The sequence below is a fragment of the Solea solea genome, chromosome 9 (assembly GCF_958295425.1).
Source record: "Solea solea chromosome 9, fSolSol10.1, whole genome shotgun sequence".
NCBI lineage: Eukaryota > Metazoa > Chordata > Actinopteri > Pleuronectiformes > Soleidae > Solea > Solea solea.
In genome coordinates this window covers 18,938,313-18,961,917 of record NC_081142.1, presented here as the reverse complement: position 1 = coordinate 18,961,917, position 23,605 = coordinate 18,938,313, and the positions used below count along the sequence as shown (strand labels likewise).

General features: G+C 37.1%; 1 protein-coding gene across 1 annotated transcript in view; it reads right to left on the bottom strand.

Moving 5' to 3' along the window:
* Positions 1 to 17,375: 17,375 nt before the first annotated feature.
* LOC131466217 (contactin-associated protein-like 4) overlaps positions 17,376 to 23,605 on the bottom strand; it is a 91,384-nt gene continuing 85,154 nt past the window's right edge. Inside the window, exons 22-24 of the mRNA XM_058639420.1 lie at positions 20,739 to 20,954; positions 19,892 to 19,963; positions 17,376 to 18,769 (exon numbers count right to left, since the gene is read on the bottom strand). Of these exons, the coding sequence (XP_058495403.1) occupies positions 18,573 to 18,769; positions 19,892 to 19,963; positions 20,739 to 20,954 (485 nt within the window). The 3' untranslated portion in view covers positions 17,376 to 18,572. The remainder of the gene's footprint in view (positions 18,770 to 19,891; positions 19,964 to 20,738; positions 20,955 to 23,605) is intronic.

Here is a 23,605-nt window from a genome sequence, read left to right as displayed (position 1 = left end):
CACAGCTTTTATCAGTTTACCTAGCAGTTACCTCTGTGTCTACTGTACATTTGTATGTTATTGTATAATAGCTATAACTTCACAGCTACTCATTGCCATTTGCTGCACGTTCTGTCACCAAATTGACAACAATTCCCATAATTCCACACTGCTTCACAATGTCATCAAACTAGATCTATTGTTTTGTTTGAGAGACCCCTAGCGAAGCTTTGTTCATTATTAAAACAAGAATTCTGATCGTTTCAGCCTCTTAAATGTGAATATTTTCTCAGTTTTTTGCTCCACACAACAAAGAAATCATTGTTTTGTGGACAAAAACAAGACATTTGAGAACGTCATCATTTCCAGGTTTGGCAAAGACTGATCTAATGAACCAAACGTATATATATATATATGTATATATATATATATATATGTATATATGTATATATATATATATATATATATACATATATATATATATATATATATATATATATATATATATAAAGATCACAATTTCACTCAGGGATGACATTGTGAGGAGGGTGTTAATTAATATCTTTATTTACATTATGTTCAGTATCCATTTATTCATTTATTTATGTTCAGCTTAAATGGGTTATTTTCTGCGTTTTTATTTTGTGTAGCCCATTTATCTCCTTTTCTATGTGATGATGTGCTACGTGAAGGAAGCGTAATAAACATATAATACAAATAAGGCAGAATGGGTGGGATTTGATACGTCTAGACTTCTTCCCACTCCTTTTGAACTTGTGCTAAGTTCAATTGATGTTTTTCTTTCGTTGTTGTTTTGTTATTTCCTTTCGAATCCAAGTTCAAATAAAACTTTCAAATCAAATCAAGTCATGTCATATAGGGAGAGATACTGCAATCTCTCAGCTATTTGAACGACTTTGAACTATAGAAACCCTCCAGAAAACCTTTATTCTGCTCCTCACACCATTTCAGTCATATTGTCGTTGGATTTATTGAAGCCTTGAGGATAACTGAACTATATGCTCACTCAGTTTAAACCCACAGCATGGCCATGGTCCATTGTGGGAGAAGTGCATTATTAACCTGATAAATAAATATGGTGTTGGAGGTTACAGGATCATCGGTCACTCCTTTGTTAACAAGTGATGCCCTTGCTTGTTGAAGCTTTTGATGAGCAGCCGTGAACATCCTTCATACTGGTCTCATGGGACTTTTTGAACAACCAGCTGTATTATTATGTCTGTATGTTTATAAAAAAGAATAATCTGTCAAGACACTTTGAGCTTGAGGTGAAACTGTGGTCCCGGTTAATATCCTGAGAAATAAACTCAAGCGGCGAGTGATCCAAGGGAAAGACTCTTGACTGTTTCCATGTAGAATATTAATAAAACATAAAGAGTGACAGTGTTTATGGAGCTTCTTCTAAATAATCGTGCAGAAGATGTAATCAGTGAAGCAGCAAGACCCAGTGATCTATGTCTGTACGCTTATCAGATCACTGAAGGACCAAACACTGCTGGGGCAAGGACAAGATGTTGCACCGTTCCTAATTAATCGTTTATGGCGCGCTGATGTCGCTGTGTCAAAAAAGCCAACCATTGTTTTTAACTGCAGCATTTCACACACATGCACCTTTATCCACCGTGACAATAAGAGACAAAGGTGACATTGGTGAAAAATGAGAAATTTGAGGTATTAGTTGCAGAAAATGGCAACAAAGCAGTGGCTACATGATTTATTGCAAACACTGACACAAGGAGAAATGCAGCAAAGACAAAGATAGATGGGGAAAAAAAGATAAAACAAGACAAATCTAACTCAAAATTTGAGTCCTTTTATTATAGTTCCATGATTTAACTGCCAATATTAAACAGTATGTAAAAGTAAAGGTAAAATAAATGATAATAAAAAAAAACACAATTTATTACAAACTGTCAGTTTTTACTTCATAAAACACATACCTTGATAATAGTATTGTCTAAAGTCTAAATCAGCTTAACTGTCACTCAAGTTTTTGTATAGTCATTTTATATCTGCATAATGGAATATGTTTATTTAGTTGGTAACGGTTGCTATAACACAACATGACATGACAAGACACAACAAAACACGACATATTTGCTTCAAATGATCTGAGCTTACAGTATAATATCAACCTACACTACACTACAATAGAATAATTCACAGCGACTTCAGACACAACTAAATTATTTACATACAATCAAAACCATGATCCTTCCCCTCACCACCTCCACATGACTTTGCTGGCAGTAAAAAAAACACTTTATTTATATGGAAAAATATGTTGCCTCTGCACAAAATACAAGCACTGAAAAATGTTTCCTCCAAACACATTTGTTACTGCAGGTTAGCTGTACAGATGCATAAATTATATCAGACAGGGTCGTCTGTTCTATTTGGTTCTCACCATGCAATGGTTTAACACACATCTCATCTGTGATTTAGTAGAATTTAAAGCTGAAACAATTACTCGATTTACCGATTATTCAACTATTTTGATAATCGATTCACCGGTTTGAAGCTTTTTTCATGATTAAAACAAGATTTCTGATTGTTGTAGCTTCTGAAATGTGAATATTTCCTTTTTTTTTTGCTCCGTATAACAGTGAAATCATGTACGACATTTGAGAACATCATCATTTCCAGGGTTTGACAAACACTGATCATTTTATGGACCAAGCGATTACTCGATTAATCGTGAGTGAAAATAATCAACAGATGAATCAATTATGAAAATAATCGTTAGTTGCAGCTCTAGGAAAATTTCTGCATCCAATGTTTGCATGTTTAAAATAAAATGTACAGGTATGTTACATTTTTCTTGCTATCCACACATGTCCAGTTTAAAAAGAAATAAAATGTCTTGTTTTGTTTTGAAGAGAGAAACCTCAGTCATTTCTTGATTCTGTTGCCCCCTGTAGGTTTAAGGGGGCAACAGCATGTGTATGCGATATTTATGGAAAATGAAGTGTTTGCGCACCGTGTATGGCTGCACATGTAAAAGTGTTTAACATCCAGCTCCATGCGCAACCAGGAATAATATTTATCCAAGCATCAGCAGATCCTCATTTCATTTTTTCTCATGTTATACTCACTTGTTTGTGTCTTTAAGCTTGGAGCAGCATTTTGCCACCACACTGCTTTTGCAGATTAATTTCGTGCAACAATTCTGATGAATACAAACTGACAACAGAGGGCTGAAATGTCGTCTATAATCAGGTGGGTGGTGACGCCGCTCCTGCTCGCAGCGCTGCAGTCTCATCAGTTCACTAATCAGGAGCAGCTAGGCCACTGGTGATTATCCAGTCCACCTCCAGAAAGCAGCAGGAAGCAGCCGCAGAGTCGCAGCTTCCTCCACCTGCCTGTTCTGTCATTCCTGATTGCTGCGGTTTCATCTGGAGCATCAATCAAACGCTCTTCATTCACAAAAGTGCTTGTTCATAACTCTTGACGCCGACCTTGAGTGAGCATCATTTTTACATTCAATTACCATTCCAGTGAGCCATGCAGTGACTCAGCCCACGTGTGACATCAGAGATGAGCAGAAAGTCTAATGGTATTGAGGCAGTTTTTTCAATCGTGTAAGCCCGTAACTCAATATGAATACTTGTAAAACTCAACAGTTATGAGTCCCTCTGTTACTAACATTCACCCAATTATTTATTGTTTCCCTGTAACCAAACAGGTTGGTGTAGTGTTTAATAGTGATGGCAGTGCGACATTGAAGCTTCTATACGTGCTTCAAACCCTGAACTAAAATTGCTTTGCTTTGCACTTTCAGCCGTGCACCAGTGTGCGCCAGGAGAGGTCACTCTATCAGAAACTTCGATCAATGAACCCATTTTCAAAACAAGTGTTTCAGTGCTTCACAAAAGCTTTAATTTGCCCCTCAATAGTGTTTCTCACTCTTGCCTTTGCACCATAAAGACCTGGGTTTTGCAACCCAGCTGGAGTTTGCATGGAGTTTGCATGTTCTCCCCATGTGCACTTGGGTTTTCTTCGGGTTCTTCTTTCTCTCGCAATTCAAAAACGGGCTTATATAGGGATTAGGTTAATTGGACAATATAAACTGACAGTGAGTGTGATAGATGGTTGTTCGTCTGGTGAGCCGTTCTAGGTGTACCCCACCTCTTGCCCAATGTCAGCTGGGATTGGCACGAGTGAGCCCCGCAAACCTCATGAGGAGGATAAAGTGGTAGAAGATGAATGAATGAAATAGCTCGACTGTGAAATGACTTAAAACTGAGCGGGGAATCGCTCAAGTCAAGTTTGTGTGTCTTTTCCAGCTCAGTGAACTTTGTGATGTCTTAATATTTCAGGCACAGAGGTATCTTAAGTAAAGGCCAATAACATTTTTTCAAAGACATTTCACCAGGCAAAAGGAAATCAGGGAATTTCCTACACTTACACCTCTGACTGACTGACTGACTGATCAAGTACAGTATAGTAGTATAAAACTATTTTATTTAAAAATCATATTAAGTTTTTATTCATTGGTAGTTGTACTTCCTGTTTGTTTTCCCTCCAGTTTTTCTGACGCACCTGTGTCTTGTTAAACACATTTAAACCCTCCCCCAGCAGCTCGGCTGTAATGTTTGCTTACATACACTTCAATCTTTTTTCAGCTACCTGTGTTCAGATTATTGGATTATATTTACTGGACTATGAGTTTCAGTCTGCTCCAGCCCTGGTGGATTTGTTTGCCAGTTTGGAGACTTCCATTTTCTGCATATTTCAAATACGTGAGTAAACCTTATTATCCTATTTTTACCAGTAACCTTGGTGTCTGTACTGCAATTAAACTGTACTGTTTATTTATACTGTAAATATCAACATTTTATAGTCTTAGTATGGATATCTCTATATATATATTTATCTCATCTCATCTGCAGCAGTTTGTTAGTGTTTGAGCCTTTCAGGACCTTCTTAATATGGCATAATTTAGACTTGCTGGTGTCTTTTCCAGGTGTGATGCACTTGTTAGGCATAACCCACTTTGTCAGCCTGAAATTTCCTTCAAATTAAGTCAACGTACAAATATCAGCACAGAATATAACAGGGCAACCTGATTTCCTGAATATAATTTATCTCAGAGGCTCAAGAAATAAATAGTGACAAAATAGTGGTTTGCTGTGTATTTTAATTCCACAGCTAGATCTTTAGAACCAGAATACTTTATTAATCCCAGGAGGAAATTGTGGTCACACAGTTGCTCCATGCCAGACAGTTACAAGAAAGAAAGTACCGAATATTACAAAAAATAGAGGTAATTATATATATATATATATATATATATATATATATATATATATATATATATATATATATATGTATGTAATAAATGAAAAGTAAGTCAAATGAAATGAAATTCCCCTTATGAAACCAGATAAAAACTAAATATGATAAATGAGAACATGATAAACAAGTAGCAGTGAAACAGTGTGCAAAAATATTCTTCTGTGTAGTTAGTGCTGTTAAATGGAGGAGTAATACAGTTCAATGGCCACAGGCAGAAACGATTTCCTGCGCTGCTCAGTGGTGCATCTGGGTGATATCAGTCTCTCACTCCTGTGACTGGCCAGCACATCATGGAGCCGGTGAAAGGCATTGTCTTGTATTGTCCAAATCTTGGACAACATATTCACCTCTACGACACCAATGTCAGAGAGTCCAGCATCATCCCCGCAACCTTACTGGCCTCGTGGATCAGTTTGTTGAGTCTGTTGGCGTCCGTGACCCTCGGCCTTCTGAAATCATAATTCTGTGTTATTGTATTTAAATACATCACCACTGTGACTGTGGGCCACATGGTGGTGTAGTGGTTAGCACTCTCGCCTTGCAGCGAGAAGACCAGGGTTCGAGCCCCGGTTGGAACAAGGGCCTTTCTGCATGGAGTTTGCATGTTCTCCCCGTGTGTGCGTGGGTTCTCTCCGGGTTCTCCGGCTTCCTCCCACAGTCCAAAAACATGCAATGTGGGGATAGGTAAATTGGACAATCTAAATTGACCATAGGAGTGAGTGTGAGAGTGAATGGTTGTTTGTCTCTATCTGTGTGTGTGTGGCCCTGCGATGGACTGGCGAACTGTCCAGGGTCTACCCCGCCTATCGCCCGATGTAGCTGAGATTGGCACAGCACCCCCTGCGACCCTCTGGTTGAGGATAAAGCAGTAGATGATGACTGACTGACCACTGTGACTGTGTGAGCTAAACTGGGGTTAAGAAGGTCGAAGGTTTGGGGGACATTTAAATGTCACTTACTTTGATAATAGCAGTATTTTAAGTACATTTGGGACAGTTGGAGAACACAGTACAAGAAGATTTAATTACTTAGTTTCTGGAAGACTGGACTCTGTCAAACCAACAGTCCCCTTGGTTTCAAGTTACACTGGAGCATCATCTCCTCATTAAAGCTTCACTTTCAGTGTGTCTTTCACACAGACTGAAGCTCACTTCAGAATGTAAAGTTTAGCAGGCAAATAGCTTTAATTAGAGTTGCTCTCATGAGGTAAGAACCACAATCTACACTTTGCAATAGGGCGCGTCCTGCGATTTGAAGATCGCAGTTGGCTGTGTTGCGATTTCGCTAACATTTTTGATGAATTGTTCAGTACGACTTTTTATTTGGGTATTTTTCAGTGTGGCTTCATTTATTTAAACCCCCCCACTAAAATCCCTTGATTGTAAGCACCTAATTATTGAAGAAGGTGCTTTACAGAGGGGAAAAAAGTAGTCAATCAATTAACATAATTAGGAGAGGGTATAAACGGCATAATTGTTTCATCATTGTCACCGACATCAGTGTTAATAGGTCATGAGGAACCATCTTTGCATCTTTGTGCCCTGTTTATTTTTTTACTCTAAGATGCTGCCCAATTAAAGCAGGCTAGGTTTGTTTGGGAGGTAAACAAAGAAATAAACTGTTTAAAGGGTGAATAGTAGCATTGGTGCTTGATGATATTACAATGTGTCACTCATGCTGATACACTTTTGAAATCACGACACACATAGCAGATGATGGTTGTTCGACCTTACCGATAATAAAGCTGCGTCTCTGTTTAATTAGTTCACTGACAGTCAACATTAGGCTAATATGTGGTGATTTAGACGTAGTTAAACCTGCAGGCGCTCAATAATTGAGTGACATTGTTGCCGATCGTGCGGCTGGTGTGATTCATTTTAATGGCAAAGTTGTAAACAGTTGTGTTTTAAATTTCTTGGTATCCTGATAAGATTATAAAAGTGGGTTTCTGTCGTTGGTGATGAACCAACACAGCGCTGCAAATGGGTTTGTTTGTTCGTATAAGTTATGGATGTTAATAAATTAGGGCACTAAAGTTTTATTGCTGATTAGATTTATTTTCACATTGTTTGCAGTGGCTTTAATGAGACATAATATTTTCTGTTGAGGGCGATACTTGATGCAGGAAAAGTTAAGCCGACTTGAGCACTGTTGTGTGTTGCACTGAGTCACTAACTACAGCATTACATCTGCATTTGATTTGAGCGTGCGTCTCTGTATGTGGAAGTCTTACCATCCAGCTTGTGAATGTGACAGAGGATTTCATCATAATAAAAGATTACTCTGACATTTCCATCTCCTGGAAGTTTCGGTTTTAGTCTTCTATTCAGCCAAACATATTAATACCCATCAATAATGTCACGCTGTGCGTAAAGAGAAGCTTCCCTGAAAAGTTTAGGAGGCACAACAATCTGTGATGTAAATTTATGTTAATTTAATTTGCTCCAGAGAGGCAAAGTGCTTCTTTGTTTCAGCTTCATTTAACAGGGAAACAAAGGGCCTCAGCACAGTTTTTCCACATTTGCTGCTAATGTAATGGTCCTTTTTCTCTTAAAACAGGATTTGAGTTTTCACATAGTCGGGGAAAGTTTACTTCTAAACCATCACTGCTGATGATGGGTGAATCCACCACACAGGCGGTGGACGGTGTTGATAAATGTTGATGAAGAATTAAAAATGCCAGTAGAATTAGCAACACTGAGGGACTCTAGTATGGAAACATTTATGGTTGGTTAAAAGAAGGGATTGATCAGTTCGTACTATCTTAATTCCTCAGTTTTACCCGAGAGGAAATTGATTGCCTTAATAATCCCCTCAGCAGTTTATGAACCATCAGATCTGTTCCATCAACTGTGTAGTCGTCATCTCTACAGACTTGGTAATTATAACTGGAGAAAATACAGTATTAATTTAACTTGATTTGACTCATAAGAACCATTAATTAAAACTCTATGTACAATGCTGTCACACTGTTACGTGTGCACGTAGATGCGCTGTATGAATGTGTGAGTGAATGCTGTGAATGCAAAACTGTAGTGCAAAGCAACTTTGAGTGGTAATCAAGACTAGAAAAGTGTTCGGACCAAAAACTCAAAAGATGTTTAGTTTGTCCATTATGAGCTTTTAAAAGGTAACTTACATAAAGTTGATATGCAGTAAATTGAGTATGGTTAACTTATTTTTAGTTTTTGCCAAATAAAAATAATTCCACCTAAATTTTACACGCTGGACTCTATCAGTAAGAGATCCACATCCGGACATAGTAGTGCACCTTTTAGTGACCTCATCTTAAGTTTATATGTACGTTAATCAGCCAGTACAATAAACCCAGTGGTTTGGCAGAACAGTATTTATCTGTGCCCTGTTTTTAAAATGATTTTATTCTTTAGTTTCTGTAATGTCAAAAAATGTGGATTTCATTATGATTGTGAACAGATTTAAAGTTTATCCAATTATCTAAATGGTGCAAATCTCAGATTGATTTACAGAGAGTCACTAGTAGTGCCTACTCCTGCAATGCATTCTTTCCCATTTCCCATTCTACTGAGAACTATGACGGCATATTAGGGCCAAGTATGAAAAAAAAAGAAAAAAGAAATACGACCTGGGGGAGGGGGGGTAATATTTTGAGAAAAAAGTCGCAGATTTATGAGATTAAATATGGCAAATCTACGAGACAAAAAAGTCAAAGCTTAGTATCCAAAATGTGATAAAAAAGTCAAACTTTAGTGTATCATCCAAAATGTGACAAAAAAGTCATAGGTTAGTATGTCGTCCAAAATGTGACAAAAAAGTCATAGGTTAGTATGTCGTCCAAAATGTGACAAAAAAGTCATAGGTCAATATGTCGTCCAAAATGTGACAGACTAGTCAAACTACAGTAGACCAATATAAGAAACCCAACAAAGTGGCTTAACTGGTAAGACAATGGCCTCCTAAGCCAGGGATTGTGGGTTCGAGTCCCATGTGAGGTGAACTGTCTTGTGTCATAGTATTTCCTATAGCCTTTATATTTCACCCAAAGCGGATATAGTATGGCATCCAAAAGTGCACCACTATGTTATTCGAAATGTGATCAAATTCATAGTCTTATGCCATCCTAAATTAACCAAAAATGTCATACTTTAGTGTATCATCAAAAAAGTCATAGGTTAGTACGTTGTCCAAAATGTGACAAAAATGTCATAGGTTAGTATGTCGTCCAAAATGTGACAAAAAAGTCATAGGTCAGTATGTCGTCCAGAATGTGACAAAAAAGTCATAGGTTAGTATGTCATCCAAAATGTGACAAAAATGTCATAGGTTAGTATGTCGTCCAAAATGTGACAAAAATGTCATAGGTTAGTATGTCGTCCAAAATGTGACAAAAAAGTCATAGGTTAGTATGTCGTCCAAAATGTGACAAAAAAGTCATAGGTTAGTACGTTCTCCAAAATGTGACAAAAATGTCATAGGTTAGTATGTCGTCCAAAATGTGACAAAAAAGTCATAGGTTAGTATGTCGTCCCAAATGTGACAAAAAAGTCATAGGTTAGTATGTCGTCCAAAATGTGACAAAAAAGTCATAGGTTAGTATGTCGTCCAAAATGTGACAAAAAAGTCATAGGTTAGTATGTCGTCCAAAATGTGACAAAAAGTCATAGGTTAGTATGTCGTCCAAAATGTGACAAAAAAGTCATAGGTTAGTATGTCGTCCAAAATGTGACAAAAAAGTCATAGGTTAGTAAGTCGTCCAGAATGTGACAAAAATGTCATAGGTTAGTACGTCGTCCAAAATGTGACAAAAATGTCATAGGTTAGTATGTCGTCCAAAATGTGACAAAAATGTCATAGGTTAGTATGTCGTCCCAAATGTGACAAAAAAGTCATAGGTTAGTATGTCGTCCAAAATGTGACAAAAAAGTCATAGGTTAGTATGTCGTCCAAAATGTGACAAAAAAGTCATAGGTTAGTATGTCGTCCAAAATGTGACAAAAAGTCATAGGTTAGTATGTCGTCCAAAATGTGACAAAAAAGTCATAGGTTAGTATGTCGTCCCAAATGTGACAAAAAAGTCATAGGTTAGTATGTCGTCCAAAATGTGACAAAAAAGTCATAGGTTAGTATGTCGTCCAAAATGTGACAAAAAAGTCATAGGTTAGTATGTCGTCCAAAATGTGACAAAAAAGTCATAGGTTAGTATGTCGTCCAAAATGTGACAAAAAAGTCATAGGTTAGTATGTCGTCCAAAATGTGACAAAAAAGTCATAGGTTAGTAAGTCGTCCAGAATGTGGCAAAAATGTCATAGGTTAGTACGTCGTCCAAAATGTGACAAAAATGTCATAGGTTAGTATGTCGTCCAAAATGTGACAAAAATGTCATAGGTTAGTATGTCGTCCAAAATGTGACAAAAAAGTCATAGGTTAGTATGTCGTCCAGAATGTGACAAAAATTTCATAGGTTAGTATGTCGTCCAAAATGTGACAAAAATGTCATAGGTTAGTATGTCGTCCAAAATGTGACAAAAATGTCATAGGTTAGTATGTCGTCCAAAATGTGACAAAAAATCATAGGTTAGTATGTCGTCCAAAATGTGACAAAAAAGTCATAGGTTAGTATGTCGTCCAAAATGTGACAAAAAAGTCATAGGTTAGTATGTCGTCCAAAATGTGACAAAAAAGTCATAGGTTAGTATGTCATGCAAAATGTGACAAAAATGTCATAGGTTAGTATGTCGTCCAAAATGTGACGAAAATGTCATAGGTTAGTATGTCATGCAAAATGTGACAAAAATGTCATAGGTTAGTATGTCGTCCAAAATGTGACGAAAATGTCATAGGTTAGTATGTGGTCCAAAATGTGACAAAAGTGTCAGAGGTTAGTATGTCTTCCAAAATGTGACAAAAATGTCATAGGTTAGTATGTCGTGCAAAATGTGACAAAAATGTCATAGGTTAGTATGTCGTCCAAAATGTGACGAAAATGTCATAGGTTAGTATGTCGTCCAAAATGTGACAAAAGTGTCAGAGGTTAGTATGTCTTCCAAAATGTGACAAAAATGTCATAGGTTAGTATGTCGTCCAAAATGTGACAAAAAAGTCATAGGTTAGTATGTCGTCCAGAATGTGACAAAAATTTCATAGGTTAGTATGTCGTCCAAAATGTGACAAAAATGTCATAGGTTAGTATGTCGTCTAAAATGTGACAAAAATGTCATAGGTTAGTATGTCGTCCAAAATGTGACAAAAATGTCATAGGTTAGTATGTCGTCCAAAATGTGACAAAAATGTCATAGGTTAGTATGTCGTCCAAAATGTGACAAAAAAATCATAGGTTAGTATGTCGTCCAAAATGTGACAAAAAAGTCATAGGTTAGTATGTCGTCCAAAATGTGACAAAAATGTCATAGGTTAGTATGTCGTCCAAAATGTGACAAAAAAGTCATAGGTTAGTATGTCGTCCAGAATGTGACAAAAATTTCATAGGTTAGTATGTCGTCCAAAATGTGACAAAAATGTCATAGGTTAGTATGTCGTCTAAAATGTGACAAAAATGTCATAGGTTAGTATGTCGTCCAAAATGTGACAAAAATGTCATAGGTTAGTATGTCGTCCAAAATGTGACAAAAATGTCATAGGTTAGTATGTCGTCCAAAATGTGACAAAAAAATCATAGGTTAGTATGTCGTCCAAAATGTGACAAAAAAGTCATAGGTTAGTATGTCGTGCAAAATGTGAAAAAAATGTCATAGGTTAGTATGTCGTCCAAAATGTGACAAAAGTGTCAGAGGTTAGTATGTCGTCCAAAATGTGACAAAAATGTTATAGGTTAGTATGTCGTCCAAAATGTGACAAAAGTGTCAGAGGTTAGTATGTCTTCCAAAATGTGACAAAAAAGTCATAGGTTAGTATGTCATCCAGAATGTGACAAAAATTTCATAGGTTAGTATGTCGTCCAAAATGTGACAAAAAAGTCATAGGTTAGTATGTCGTCCAAAATGTGACAAAAATGTTATAGGTTAGTATGTCGTCCAAAATGTGACAAAAAAGTCATAGGTTAGTATGTCGTCCAGAATGTGACAAAAATGTCATAGGTTAGTATGTCATCCAAAATGTGACAAAAAAGTCATAGGTTAGTATGTCGTCCAAAATGTGACAAAAAAGTCATAGGTTAGTATGTCTTCCAAAATGTGACAAAAATGTCATAGGTAAGTATGTCGTCTAAAATGTGACAAAAAAGTCATAGGTTAGTATGTCGTCTAAAATGTGACAAAAAAGTCACAGGTTAGTATGTCTTCCAAAATGTGACAGACTAGTGAAAGGATAGTAGGCCAATAGAAGACACCCAACAAAGTGGCTTAATCGGTAAAACACTGGCCTCCTAAGCCAGGTATTGTGGGTTCGAGTCCCATGTGAGGTGAATTAACTTGCGCCATAGTACTTCCTATAGCCTTTATGTTTCACCCAAAGCGGATATAGTATGGCATCCAAAAGTGCACCACTATGTTATTCGAAATGTGATCAAATTCGTAGTCTTATGCCATCCTAAATCAACCCAAAAATGTCATACTTTAGTGTATCATCCAAAATGTGACAAAAAAGTCATAGGTTAGTATGTCATCCAAAATGTGACAAAAAAGTCATAGGTTAGTATGTCGTCCAAAATGTGACAAAAATGTCATAGGTAGTATGTCGTCCAAAATGTGACAAAAATGTCATAGGTTAGTATGTCGTCCAGAATGTGACAAAAGTGTCATAGGTTAGTATGGCGTCCAAAATGTGACAAAAATGTCATAGGTTAGTATGTCGTCCAAAATGTGACAAAAATGTCATAGGTTAGTATGTCGTCCAAAATGTGACAAAAGTGTCAGAGGTTAGTATGTCTTCCAAAATGTGACAAAAAAGTCATAGGTTAGTATGTCATCCAGAATGTGACAAAAATTTCATAGGTTAGTATGTCGTCCAAAATGTGACAAAAAAGTCATAGGTTAGTATGTCGTCCAAAATGTGACAAAAATGTTATAGGTTAGTATGTCGTCCAAAATGTGACAAAAAAGTCATAGGTTAGTATGTCGTGCAAAATGTGACAAAAAAGTCATAGGTTAGTATGTCGTCCAAAATGTGACAAAAATGTCATAGGTTAGTATGTCGTCCAAAATGTGACAAAAATGTTATAGGTTAGTATGTCGTCCAAAATGTGACAAAAAAGTCATAGGTTAGTATGTTGTCCAAAATGTGACAAAAAAGTCATAGGTTAGTATGTCGTCCAAAATGTGACAAAAAAGTCATAGGTTAGTATGTCGTCCAAAATGTGACAAAAAAGTCATAGGTTAGTATGTCGTCCAAAATGTGACAAAAAAGTCATAGGTTAGTATGTCGTCCAAAATGTGACAAAAAAGTCATAGGTTAGTATGTCTTCCAAAATGTGACAAAAATGTCATAGGTTAGTATGTCGTCTAAAATGTGACAAAAAAGTCACAGGTTAGTATGTCTTCCAAAATGTGACAGACTAGTCAAAGGATAGTAGGCCAATAGAAGACACCCAATAAAGTGGCTTAATCGGTAAAACACTGGCCTCCTAAGCCAGGTATTGTGGGTTCGAGTCCCATGTGAGGTGAATTAACTTGCGCCATAGTACTTCCTATAGTCTTTATATTTCACCCAAAGCGGATATAGTATGGCATCCAAAAGTGCACCACTATGTTATTCGAAATGTGATCAAATTCGTAGTCTTATGCCATCCTAAATCAACCCAAAAATGGCATACTTTAGTGTATCATCCAAAATGTGACAAAAAAGTCACATTTTGGACGACATACTAACCTATGACTTTTTTGTCACATTTTGGACGACATACTAACCTATGACTTTTTTTGTCACATTTTGGACGACATACTAACCTATGACTTTTTTTGTCACATTTTGGACGACATACTAACCTATGAATTTTTTGTCACATTTTGGACGACATACTAACCTATGACATTTTTATCACATTTTGGACGACATACTAACCTATGACTTTTTTGTCACATTTTGGACGACATACTAACCTATGACTTTTTTGTCACATTTTGGACGACATACTAACCTATGATTTTTTTTCACATTTTGGATGATACACTAAAGTATGAAATTTTTGGTTAATTTAGGATGGCATAAAACTATGAATTTTCGTCACATTTCCAATAACATAGTGGTGCACTTTTGGATGCCATACTATATCCACTTTGGGTGAAATACAAACGCTATAGGAAGTACTATGACTCGAGGCAGTTCACCTCACATGGGACTGAAACCCACAATCCCTGGCTTAGGAGGCCAGTGTCATACCGGCTAAGCCATTTTGTTGGGTGTCTTCTATTGGCCTACTATCCTTTGACTATTCTGTCACATTTTGGAAGACATACTAACCTATGACATTTTTTTGTCACATTTTGGACGACATACTAACCTATGGCATTTTTTTCACATTTTGGACGACATACTTACCTATGAATTTTTTGTCACATTTTGGACGACATACTAACCTATGACTTTTTTGTCACATTTTGGACGACATACTAACCTATGACTTTTTTGTCACATTTTGGACGACATACTAACCTATGACTTTTTTGTCACATTTTGGAGGACATACTAACCTATGACTTTTTTGTCACATTTTGGACGCCATACTAAGCTATGACTTTTTTGTCACATTTTGGACGACATACTAACCTATGACTTTTTTGTCACATTTTGGACGACATACTAACCTATGACTTTTTTGTCACATTTTGGACGACATACTAAGCTATGACTTTTTTGTCACATTTTGGACGACATACTAACCTATGACTTTTTTGTCACATTTTGGACGACATACTAACCTATGACTTTTTTGTCACATTTTGGACGCCATACTAAGCTATGACTTTTTTGTCACATTTTGGACGACATACTAACCTATGACTTTTTTGTCACATTTTGGACGCCATACTAAGCTATGACTTTTTTGTCACATTTTGGACGACATACTAACCTATGACTTTTTTGTCACATTTTGGACGACATACTAACCTATGACTTTTTTGTCACATTTTGGACGACATACTAACCTATGACTTTTTTGTCACATTTTGGACGCCATACTAACCTATGACTTTTTTGTCACATTTTGGACGACATACTAACCTATGAATTTTTTGTCACATTTTGGACGACATACTAACCTATGACTTTTTTGTCACATTTTGGACGACATACTAACCTATGACTTTTTTGTCACATTTTGGACGACATACTAACCTATGACTTTTTTGTCACATTTTGGACGACATACTAACCTATGACTTTTTTGTCACATTTTGGACGACATACTAACCTATGACTTTTTTGTCACATTTTGGACGCCATACTAACCTATGACTTTTTTGTCACATTTTGGACGACATACTAACCTATGAATTTTTTGTCACATTTTGGACGACATACTAACCTATGACTTTTTTGTCACATTTTGGACGACATACTAACCTATGACTTTTTTGTCACATTTTGGACGACATACTAACCTATGAATTATTTGTCACATTTTGGACGACATACTAACCTATGACTTTTTTGTCACATTTTGGACGACATACTAACCTATGACTTTTTTGTCACATTTTGGACGACATACTAACCTATGACTTTTTTGTCACATTTTGGACGACATACTAACCTATGACTTTTTTGTCACATTTTGGACGACATACTAACCTATGAATTATTTGTCACATTTTGGACGACATACTAACCTATGACTTTTTTGTCACATTTTGGACGACATACTAACCTATGACTTTTTTGTCACATTTTGGACGACATACTAACCTATGACTTTTTTGTCACATTTTGGACGCCATACTAACCTATGACTTTTTTGTCACATTTTGGACGACATACTAACCTATGAATTTTTTGTCACATTTTGGACGACATACTAACCTATGACTTTTTTGTCACATTTTGGACGACATACTAACCTATGACTTTTTTGTCACATTTTGGACGACATACTAACCTATGACTTTTTTGTCACATTTTGGACGACATACTAACCTATTATGTGATCATGCCACCTTACATTGATGCCGGTCTTGTGGATTGTGGCTGTTGTTCATGTTGATCAGTGGTTCCCAACCTGTTTCCCCTTGAAGAAGACAAACCAGGTCCCCTAAACTTAACCCCTGTCCACACACAGAACACCAAAAGAATAGTGTTGTGAATAATTACAAATGTAAATGCAAAAAATAAACACAGCAGTTGTAGGTTTTTGTTCCTATTCTCACGAGGGATACACGACATTGTTAGTATCAGCAGAAATTGGCTTTGTATTATCGGATATCAGCAAACACACCTGATGTGATGAATGATGACAACATTAGGCTAAATAGGCTGCTACCTTCTTGACTTCTATGCTGGCTACAGCTATTTTTGGAGGGGGTTGATATATTTAGCTCAGTGAAGAAAATCGTGAGTATGCAAAATATGCTAATTTCACGACAGAAGAGACTAATTGACCTCTGCAGTTGGGCGCAGGGAATAACGTAGCGTTATCGGCCCAAGCACTTCCGATATATTGGCAAATCAGTAAAAAGTCCTATATCGTACATCCCTAATTCTCTCAGTGTATTTGTACTTTTAAAGGATTACTTCACCGATTTGCATTTAGCTTTGTATTACTAGAATAGGGGTAGTATTTTTGAAAACCTCAGTATCTCGAGTTGAGAAATATCTTTCTTCTTTTCTTTGTTAGGCTTGGACCAAGTGTCACTGGTGGACATGTAACAAAAAAAGATTGAAAATATTTCTCGACTCGGGGGAAAATGAGGTTGGAAAGCACAATTTTTCAAAAATACTACCCCTATTCTAGTAATAGAAAGCTAAATGCAAATCTGTGAAGTATCCGTTTAAAGGTGGGTTTTAATTTGGGTGATCTTGAGTTCTGATTATCCAATAAAGTGCGTGATTGGGATTTTTTAAATTGAATATGCACAAATACAATTGTAATAACATCATTGTGTGAACACATCTTTATTCTTTATTGATTTCTACCCAAGGGAAAAAAAAAAAAAAACACAGATGTAAAATCTTTGAACTGTATAATACTGCAGTGAGATATTTTTATGAGCTTTAGAGTAGAAAATAAAAACATTACTTATAAGAAATTAACACAGCGTGATAGATACAAAGAACAAATACTTCAATGTTGCTGCATTGAGATAATCATCATGCATGACACCATTATTGAGAAGGAAAAACTGCATTTTCTCTCCATTTGTCTGCCTGTAAATCCACAGCACTGCACAGAAAGTGAAGAATAAATACCCATCATTAATATTTGGATGGCTGGCTTTCATTGCATTCTTTCTACCTTGCTGTCGGGTCCTCCGCAACTTTTCTCTATTACCTGCTGTGATTATCTCTTATTCTACCTGTCAGGCAAACACAGATTAGTGCTTCAGCAAAAGCCTATTAAATGTCTGCAGAGCAGGAAAGATGACAGTCAGTGCTTTCTCACTCGTGCTTTTAAAGCGTCGGGGCTCAAAGAAACTTCCAGACTTCTGGTGTTGGCTGGTCACAGCAGGCGGCGCTGACAGGAAGTTAAAAAAAGAAAAAAAAAAAAAAAGGAAAGCTGATTGTAAATCTCTTGCTCATGATATAAAGAAGAATTCTGACTAAGTTGAAGTGTGAAAATCAAGTTTTGAGAGTGACTTCCATGTTGTCGTGTAGAGTTTCAGCTGATTCTGGGATGTGAAAGATTCACGTCATTCGGATACACCTCCCTTCATAGTGACATTTTCATAGACACATAATGGCTCTTGCATCTCAAAATCCACAGACGTTTGAGTGTACGAGTAGAAAAAGTGCAGAAAAAGTGAAGTCCAAAAGTCTGGTTCAACTTAAACAAAGTTGTGTTCTGATCGTCACACTTATTTTGCATTTTTTTTCCGCCTTTTTTAACAAACGATTGCTAACATTTAAGTGTGGCAGAGAGAAATAAAGTGACAGCAGTCAAATCAACATGTACTTTTTAGATATTTACATCCTCGGATGAGTCCACTTTCAACATGTGTGCCGGTTTGTGCAAAAAGGTACGATTTGTACAGAGAGATGGTAACACATAAAATCACAAAGTGTTCAGTTTCTGACTTCACATCTCGTTCATGCACTGGTACCAGTGACTGTGTGGTGTAGAGCACCGAGCGCTCCGTAAATGATCCCACTCTGTCCTGTCAGCTCAGTGGGAAGTTTAGGGGCTCCGTCTAAATGAAATACTCCTTTTGGCTTTCACTGTCCACTCTCGGAGAGTCCGCCTGGCTGCTGAAGGGAAACTCGTGACCGTCCTCGGGCTGCGCTGCTTTCACTTCTTGGTTCCGATACGTCTCTTTTCGAGCGCACGCGAATCTGGCCATGACCGCCAACGCAGACACGGTGACAAATATCACCACAGAGATGACGCCTTAAAAAAACAGAAATGCAATAAAATCAAACATTTGCTTCAAAAATTGCATGTATATATACACAAGGTAATCTGCAACGTTGTACAGTAATGTCATTTTCAGAGATTCATCTTTTTTGAAGAAAAGACTTTTTGACCATTCTCACGTCCACGTGTTTGACGATAACCAGTGGATTTTTGACCTCTGCTCGTTTTTATAAAAGAATGTATTACCATTTTATGGTCTCATAGTTAGAAGTAGACCAAGATGGGGTTTTCTCTGGCCAATTAAAATTTTTAGAAATCAGTTTTATTTGGTTCTTTTGGCTCAAATATTTAGTCGATTTTCCTTTTTCACTCCATCCGATGAAATGCTGAATGATAACATAACACATGCTTCACTTCGGTAATGAGTTATTGAACAACACCAATGATCTATCTCTCCAGTCTGCATTTTATGTCTCGCACTGTAGAGCAATTACAGAGTGTGTTTTCAATACAAATTTATAAACTAAACTTAAAAAAACAACAAGTTTAAGTGAAGTTTCTAAGAACAACAACGCATAATCTGTAATAATTGGCAGATCAACTAACACTCAAACTGACTCATGGTGTTATACGGTGGGTTCATTGGCCCTGAAGATGAAGATGTTCAAATTAAATATAAGAGAAAGCAGTTCTCAAGCCCAACACTGGTTGAGTGCAGTTCATTGATTGAACTGTTGACAAAACTATTTTTTATCAGATTATATCAAACTATTTCACCCCATTTAGTGTGTGAATGAATGCCTTCAGTAACAGCCCTGACATCACAGCCCTGATATGTGTATTATTGTGGGAGAAATGTGTGGTGTGTCCAACCTTCTGACATTTCCCCCTCAATCTAAACACATGACAATAACTGAAAGCTTTGTTCCTGGTGTAAACAAACCCAAGAAGCTGCTTCTACCTCAATCGGTGGAAAGAATGGATGGTTGCTTGAGCGGAAGGGTCATTATTAAAGTGGAAGTCTACAAGTTCTGTGTAGTGTGAAATCTGATCTCGTCTTTTTCTCCTCTTTTAGAGACCACACCTATAATACATGTTAACATCTCAGTGTACCTGATTGATTTATTATCGATTTGTTTGTAATTGCTGCATTACCTCCAATTACAGCGGAGTCGCTCCTCATGGCGTTGACTAAAGGCTGACCTGGGTCGACTGAACCAGGTTGATCTGTAGAGGGAAAGAAAGGGAGGCAGATGTATCCTAGAGGTCATAGACATATGAAAGTGAGCGAGAACAACAAAGAATATGTACTTGAATGGCACAAATCCACCAAACTCTCAAGATCCAGTGTTAATCCATGTCTGTGCAGACTGGCAACATGTAGGGTAGACTTTAAATGAGATAAATAAAAGGTATCAAGTCAACAATCTTTTTAACCAGCACAGTTTTTATTATATTTATTTCATTGCACCTTGCATTATGTTTTTAATATGAATGTTCTTTCCCACGTGTCGTGTAATGTTTCCTCACTCACTCTGGATCTGTGGAACTGTGGATTTTTGATTTGTATCAGTTCATATGCAAGTCAAAGACTGTTGAGATTATGTTGGTGTCATATAAAAAAAAAAAAATCCAATTCATCTTCAAATGTTTCAGCCAAATTTGAATTTGACCAGCAGCACAGGCGAATAAAACCAAAGGAACATGATGAAAATGATGAGTAAGGTAAGAGTCAGTGTAAGAAACATCACTCAACACAGACGGGGATTGTTGACAGCAGTTGTCTGACTTATGTCATGTTATGTCGCACGCCATCACTCTTCTGATCGTCGAGGACGATGGTTAATGAGCCCCGTAAAAAGAGTGTGGTGAGCACCTCCAAGAATAATAATAAAGGTAAAACAAATAGGTTCCCACAGTGGAAGAAGAATGAGGCGGTTACCTAATGATATTCAGTATACTGTATAAAGTGCAGTGCAAGGGCTGAGTCTGCTCCCTGTACCTGATAAGGAGTGTGTGGTTTCTGCTGTGGAGGGCTTGGCCGGAGAGGAGGATCCACAGCTCGACAGGACCAGTGGGCCCTTGACGGTGACGTGGCTGTCGATGAGCAGCAGGGCGGCTTTCAGAGGAGCGAAGGAGTTAAAGCGAACGGCTGACAGACAGCCGGTGAATCCTAGAGAGGCCAAACCAACCAGCTCCGTATCCAGCTCATCAGACTCTGACCACAGAGAGACAGAGAGTGAGACACTTGCATGTAATGAGTCTCCCGTTATGAGTCTCACATTCATCTCGGTGAGACTGTGGTTGATGAGCACATTTACATACAGCATTTCTATGGAGGCCGTTTGTATTGTCAGCACTGTAATCTGCCATTTGTGTGTGGAATTCAAATAATCTTAATCCTGTAATCCTGTACATCCACAGCTGCAGTTCAGAGTAAACGCACCGGAATCAAAGCAGTGAATGAGATGAAGAGGTGAAGAGAACACAGAGACTAATATGATACTGAATAAATGGAAATTCAAATCTGAGGATGTAATGTTGAACATATAAAAATGTAAAACATTAAGCTGTAAAAAAATACTGTGCCTCTGTGTTTTATTTGAATAGTTGAATTGTTCTGCTATATTATTCTGCTCTGTACAACACTACGTCTGAGAGGTAAAGATTGTAATTTTGATAGTTTCTACATACATTGATAAAATGAGGAACTCTTGTACATTCTTTATTATGAAATAACCAAAAAGTTTAAAAAATCTAATGATATGACAACCAATGATACAAAACTATTATACAACATTTAAAAATGACTGTTTTGGCAGAATGAGGGTTTCCATTTGATGCAAAAGTATAAATGCATTTTTGTTTTTTTATTATTATAGTGGACATGGTCATGGAGGATTACTATAATGAGACAATATTCACTCACGTTTAGACCCCAAAAGGAAATACTTGTCCAACCATATGACAAACCTGTCTCACTATGAAACTGTCAACATCATGTATTGAATAAATCATCACAAACACAAGTTCCAAAGGAACTGGCCAAGATACTGACAGCTTGACTGTCAGTGACAGCAGGTGCTAAATAAAATCTTTAGTAGCAATAATTGTCAGCGTGAACTGTAATTATTGCTGCAGCATGATTTGCTTAGGGATCACAAAATTGCCAGTCATCAGGGACATTACTCGACAGAAGCAGCTTTTCATCTCATAAATGGGACACTGTTGAGCTGTGGATCAGACTTCGATCTTCGATCTTGAGCTTATATACATTTTGGGGCAAATGACTGAAATTGGAGAGGTTTTGGTCACAGCTGTTGCATTATTTTACTGGAGTCTTTAGGTTGGTTTTTTTGCAGATGTGTACATCATTATTACATAATCCTAATGCATTACAATATCTTTGTAAATTATGTTTCATATTATTCTTTGTGCATAACGGCCTCCAGACGACACTCTGTTTCTCAGTATGTAACGTTGCATTGTTTCTCTTCATGAAGAACCAAACAAATGCAGAATGATGCAAAAGATCGAGAATTACCTACTGGAGGTGTGTCTAGCTGGCACTGGTTGTCATGGTAACATGTCCTCTCGCTCAACAATGTTGATAAATTCCCGTATCTCACAAGATCAACAATTAAAAGGAAAAAAAAAATCTGGATCTGTTTCAGATCAATACCAAAATCAAAACCTTTTTGAGTTCTGCTGATAATAATAAGAAATCACAAAAAAAGAGAAAATAACTGGAAACAGTCACAGCCATGAGAATGATCTCAGAATGTTAAAATGTCTCTTAAAGACAGACTCAGGATGAAAAAGTGGAAAGAATTTGGGATAATGTCGATAAAATACAAATAAATAAACAACAAAAAGTGTTATAGTAAGTTAAAAGTGCTAAAATGAGTCTGTTACTAAGAGGGTTGTTTGTGTGAGCACTGTCACAGTGGCCCTGTGTCAGTGAACTCCACCTCTGCATCACTTTTCTTTTCCTCCCCTCTCTCCCTCTCTCTCTGTGTGTAAGAGTCTCAGTCTCTCTGTTGTTTTCTGGCACTTAAGTCAGGGCTGATGGATGACAGTGCTGGCAGGGAGTGAAAGTATATCAAGTGTCTTGCAGCCTCTCTGATTCTGATACTGATATGACTGCCTGAGTCCCGTGGCTCGGAGAAAAGCTGGGTCATACACCAACCATGGTCTGGGTCATCGACACAATAAACACAAAGGCACCAAACCATTTCATACGGCGTGCACATTCATTCATATTGATTTCTTTACATACAGAGCTTATCGCAGATGACACGTTTGTGCAAGCGCACTTTGCATTACCGTAATTACGCCACACGGCTGGTGTAACAACGGTTCCTGAAAGCTGAGAAATTGCACATCAAAGCCAACATGTGGTTATAACGATAATTTCACTTGCGCTGTTGCAGAAAGCCGGCGAATCAGAGTCCTAGTCACCAGAGAGGAAAGAGACGGAAAAACGCCTGTATATAGTTTCCATATTTTTGGCCCATGTTTGGACATTGAGACGAATAATCAAACAAATGTTTAAATATGCTTTATACTGTTCAAATTTCAAATTTGACACACACAATCTGCTGTTCATGTACCACTACAGTGTTTTTTTGAATAAAACCTTTTGTTTTGCTACATTTAAAATTGTTAACACGCTATTTTAACATGCAGTAAATTGGAACTAACTGACAGATATTGAAAACACTTACTCACAGGACATTTTCTGGCCTTTTTATGGTTAAAATCAGGTGTTAAAGGGTTAAATGTGCACCATGTACTACACTGGCTTGAATCACACATCTAGTTTTTCATTATTTTTCAAAACCTGCTGTACATAATAGACACCAGTAA